This window comes from Centruroides sculpturatus, unplaced genomic scaffold (assembly GCF_000671375.1).
Source record: "Centruroides sculpturatus isolate CEXI.00-Female unplaced genomic scaffold, Cexi_2.0 scaffold633, whole genome shotgun sequence".
Taxonomy (NCBI): Eukaryota; Metazoa; Arthropoda; class Arachnida; order Scorpiones; family Buthidae; genus Centruroides; species Centruroides sculpturatus.
In genome coordinates, this window is record NW_019384853.1 from 301,054 (window position 1) to 306,741 (window position 5,688).

The 5,688-nt window shown below is 29.5% G+C and overlaps 1 protein-coding gene across 1 annotated transcript in view; it reads right to left on the reverse strand.

Moving 5' to 3' along the window:
- The window catches only part of LOC111630507 (solute carrier family 2, facilitated glucose transporter member 1-like), a 66,027-nt gene that overhangs the window by 40,321 nt on the left and 20,018 nt on the right, over positions 1-5,688 (reverse strand). The window contains exon 2 of the mRNA XM_023374619.1: positions 830-937. Coding sequence (XP_023230387.1) covers positions 830-937 — 108 coding nt within the window. The remainder of the gene's footprint in view (positions 1-829; positions 938-5,688) is intronic.

Sequence of the window (5,688 nt, forward strand, 5' to 3'; positions counted from 1 at the left end):
GTTATACTTGATATATCGGATGAATTTTTTCCTGGTGAAGAAGATAAAAATTCAAATGGCTCACCTGATAGTTGTGAACTTAGAAGTGAAGTTTCAGGGTTCAAACCTGCATTTGCAGAGGATGGTTCAGGAGAAGTTCTTTCGACGTGTGAATTGTAATCAGTAATTAACCTGGTATTAGTGGTCGAAGCAGATTCCTTTCTACTATTTGATTTTGACCTTTGACGTGATGGTCTACCTCTATTAATTGGCGAGCGTTACATATTAATTATGTTGATAGATTTTCCAACACTAATAATGTTAGTACACAGCACAAACAAAAGAATTTAACGTAAAATTGTTTGACAGGATACGTTCTTTACCATATTTGAAGTGAGTAAAAAAACGCGCCAGCAGCTTCGGCAGACAGAAGCGCCCCCCCAAATTGCGAAATTATACCCCAACTTATGCGAATTTGACTTATGTGGTTATCGCTCGGCCCCACCTATCGCGTAAGTTTGGGGTATCACTGTATTGTCTTTCATAACTAAATTGTCTTTTCCATACAGAAAAAACTGCTATTGATTTCCTAATTATATATTTCCTTTAAACCTCTGCATCAATTTATTTAATGTATAAATTTTCAATTTATCTTATGAAAGTTACTATCTCTATATATTTTTTATCATGTAGAAAAATATATATGCTATTAATAAATAAATTTAGTCATCAATCTATACATTAATCCATTTATTTTCCTTTTTACAATTTACTGATATGTTTTTTAAAATATCTCTAAAGTTAATTTTAAAAAATCAGAATGATTTAATAGTTGATAATTAAAACTTACAGTTTGAGGTGTATTGATAACTCCAAGATTATAACCTGCTGGAACACTGATTCCTAATACACCCATTATGGCTACAGTCAACAATCTTTTAGTAAGGCCAGGTGTTTTCTAAAAGTTTAAAGTAATTTTTATTAATATTAATTTTATATTTAAAAAAATGCTAATATTTTAGTTCATATATTACAAATTTTTTATTCTGTAATGTTAAAATTTTTTTCATAAAAATATTTTTTAAAAATTATAAATAAAGATTTATAAGCAGATAATTTTAATTTGCATATTTCTTCAATACTTCTGAATATATATAATTAACACAAACTACATCAATTCATCATTAAGATAACTTTTTTAAAAATGAAAAGGTTTTTTTTTATTCTTAAAACAATTATTATACATGCTATTTAAATCTCGCTAATGTTTGGTACAATACATGAATAAAGGAGAAGTCTATAAATAAAATTCTTATTGATTTTTATGCTGATTGCATAAGAACTGGATATAAAGAAATAAAAAGATTTTGTTATGAACTAAATTTTATGAAATAATTCTTTAATTATTTAGAAAAATCTATTTAAATATTGATAGTATAATACAAGAGGATAACAGGAAACAATATCTAGTATTCATTATAAATTATTTTATTTATACAATTATATGTAACAAATGTCTTTCATTATTTTTTTTCTATTTATATTATATTCTACAGATTAAAAGTCAGATCTTTACAGGTAAAATATATATATTTTTTAATTATTATTTTCAAATCTGGTTCAATTTTAGATGTTTCAAATATGGTCTTTATAAAATAACTAAGCTAGATTTTATATAAGAAATTCTTAATAAATAAAATTGCACCACACTCTTGTTAATGTTACAAAGATTCTTTAATTATAAAGATGTTTTTGACTCCTTTTGAGCTATTTTCAGTTTATTACCATTTCAAACTGTATAGAATTATCCACCTCTCTCTCAGCAATTGCAATTAATTATAACAACACACCTGAATTTTTGCCGAGCATTAAATTATTTTATTTCAAACGTTTTCAATCTATTTATTACAGGCCATCCTCAGGCTTACGATTATCGTTCCAAAATAGAATGTAACTTTTTCAAATAAGTTTCATTTTTAAATTTAAAGGTTTAGAATAATTGTGTGTATGAAAAAATAAATAAATACAATAAATAAACAACAGTAAAAATAAAATGGCATAAATAAATAAACACCGTATACGAGGCTAAGTATAACTATTACAAGTTGAGGGTTTTTAATCCTCATGCTTTTTTCTATCATGTACAGTACTTCCATGCTGTTGGAAGCACATTAGCATCCTTGGCATTTAGGCAATGGTTTTTATTTTACTTTTATATATTTCCATCTTTTCCATTTCTAATGCAATGGTTGGGGATTGGACTGTTTTAATGATTTTTGCTTCATCCCATTTTACATTCGCTTCTTCCATCTGCGCCATGATTGCTAAAATGGTGTTGTGCCCTTTATTAACGTCGTATCTGTGATCTCACAGATGTATTGCTAAGTTTCTTCTGGTTACACCCACAATCCTTTGTTACTCTTAATTGTTGATTTTCAAATAGTATTTTATACACTCCAGCTTTCTCTTGCATTTTTACTCTGTCTTTATCATTCCTTAGTAAGCTGTAGATGTTGGGTGCTCTTTTATATACCATTTTTGCATTTTTATAAGTACTCAATTCATTCATCACTCCTCCTATATGCTTATTGTATGTGAATTTGTTAACTGCATCTACTTTAATATCTTTTTTGCCTTTATGTTGTCTGTAACTTTTGACCAGGCCTTCAATTGTGGCAGTTTTGTAGCCTAAATTTGTTGCAATTCTTTTAATTCTACCAATCTCTGTAAGACGATTTTGAACATTGGTGCAATATAAGAACGCTCTTTTAATAAGTGCCTTAAATGCTGATAACTTGTACTTATATGGATTGTTGGACCACAATGGTATATATAGGGGAGCATGCATGGGTTTTAAATACACTGCTGTTTGTACATTTCCTTGTTTAAATTTTATATCAATGTCCAAAAAATGGAGATGAGTATTGTTTTTCTATTCTAGTTTTAGCCCATCATTATTACTATTGATTGCAAGTAAAAATTCTTCAATTCGTCAGTTATCCTTCCAAATTATAAACACGTCATTGACAATGTTTGTAGAATATAATGTCCTCTGTGAAATCTCTGAGGATGTCTTTTTCCAGTTTACATATTACTAGTTCACAAAGGAGTCCTGACATGGGACTTCCCATTGGGACACCTTTCTTTTGTTTGTATGTCACTCCATTGAATCCAAAAAAGGATTGGTAGCACATCAAGTCTGCTAGATTATTCAAGTCCTCCGAGTATGTCAATAACATTGGATTGTATTGGACCATAAATTCAATGAGTGCATTGAAACAAGATATTAGATTCATGGATGGGTATAGACTTACAGTCTTGTTAAAGCCAAGTCTTGCAATTCTTTTACCACCTTATTTGGATCATGAGCCACAATTAATTTCCTCTAGCTCTTCATATATGTACTTTTTTTTAATCACTTCTCTAGTATATATGTTGGTGTGTTACATTTTTTCACCACCGGTCTGATTTCCTTGTTCTCTTTGTGTGTCTGCAAATGCAAAGATTCTAGGCATCTGGGGTTATGCGACCTTTTTAAGAATGTCAGGAATTACGCAAGCAGTGCTTTTTCAAGCCTTTTAAATTTTTTGTCCGTTAATGTGACTATCTTTTCATCCACAATCTCACAGAAGTACATGATAGAAAAAAGCATGGGGATTAATTAAAAAGCCTTAAAACTTCTAATAGTTATACTTAGCCTTGTATACAGTGTTTATTTATTTATGCCATTTTATTTTATTTTTACTGTTGTTTTATTTTTTCATATAAAAAATTATTCTGAATCTTTAAATTTAAAAATGAAACTTACTCAAAAAACGTTATGTTCTATTTTGGAGCAATAATCGTAAGCCTGAGGATGGCCTATAATAAATAGGTTGAAAATGTTTGAAATAAAAAAATTTTATGCTCGGCAAAAATTCAGGTGTGTTGTTGTAATTACTATATAGAATGTTAATTTTTTACCTATGTTGTATGGAATAGAACATTTGAACATACAATTTAATACTTTCATATTTATTATTTATATTTTATTTAATTATTATAAACATGCCTGTTTTATAACACAGAAAAATTAAATAGCAATATATTTACACACTACAGTAATTAAAACTTAGAGAAAGATACACTTTGGGAGTAGAGTTATCATTTCCATTTTTTCCCTCATATTAAAATAGAATAATAGTCAATGTTGAACATATTACTGAACTAAATATTCAAAAACGTTATTGAATAATACAGTAAATACCTTTCAATAATATTAAATATTTATTTTAATGAAGTATAAAAAAAACATAACAGCTTACATTTTAATTTGAATTTACGTGCAAGCTCATCTGTTTTTGACACATTCGAACATTGAAGAGTTGGGTGTTCCATCTATTTGAAGTTTGTGACCTGAAGCAATTCTTAGTAGTAGACTGAAACATTTGTTTTTCTTTTTAATTTACATCACTGCTGGGTTAATATCAAGGTACAGAGTTTTTACAATATTTTCACTACATATAAATACAATTCTACATAACTTCATAAAATTTATCACACATTCATATTTTTTATACATTAATCACATGCTTATATAAGTTAGAATATATATTTCTGAATATAAGAAAAATAATAAGATAGAACATAATTACAATAATTCATATATCAAATTTTACTACTTGCTAATTGAGAAGTGCCTCCCAGAAAGACTTTTTATGGGAAATTGGCCCATATTTGTGTCTTAGATAAATGAAGAAAACCCAAAAAACTCCACATGACTAGTCTGTTGGTAAGATATAAATCTGTGACCAACTACCAGTTCTTTGTGTTTTATCTACTCAGCCACTAATGGACCCATATCTGGAAATATACTGTTGAGATGCTATACAGGTTTTATTATGCTTCAGTGATATACATTATGTGGTTGTAAACCTTGCAGTCCTACACTTTCTGCAGATGAAAGGAATGAAATTTAGCCTTGTATAGGGTCTACCAGACACTCACTTGTAAACCATCCACATTTGCTGTGACTGCTTGGTTATTGGGGAACATCTGTCCACCAACAACTAAGCAATTGCAACAAATGTGGATAGTTGCAGATGTCTCACAATGTAGGTCAAGATCTAGATCTCAAACTGATGAGAACTGTATGGCCCTGTCCATTAATAAAGTTTTCAACATTGCATGGGTCAAGCAAATTGCACACTAAATCTGGATACTGGTAATGTTCACTGCATAGCATACTAGAGTACCAAATACTTGTCTGGCACCTCAACAGTGTACAGTCAACCCCCCTATAACACGGTAGATATGTTCCGTTCTTTATGAATCCATTTTGTACGAGTCCTTGCCAATCACAGCCCAGCACATATGCACTTTATGGACTATGGCTGTTTGAAAGGTTTTCTTGCATAAAATTAATCGATTCCTAGACTAATTCAACTCAACATTTCCAAAATACGTATATTTTTTTTGGGAATAATCCGTATAAACTATGCTATAAACAAAAAATTGTAGGATTACTTACTGAGTGTGCACTGTTTGATGTCGCCATCACTTAAGCTTGTTTTTGTCGTGGAGCAGCGCACCAAACGACGGGCGCGATTTCTGATAAGTTATTTTTCTGCAAAAACTTTGTTGAACTTTGGAGACATCATTAATATTAATAATTTTTATGGCCGTTGAATAAGAAATGTTTCTTTCACAAGAAATGTATAAAATTACAGT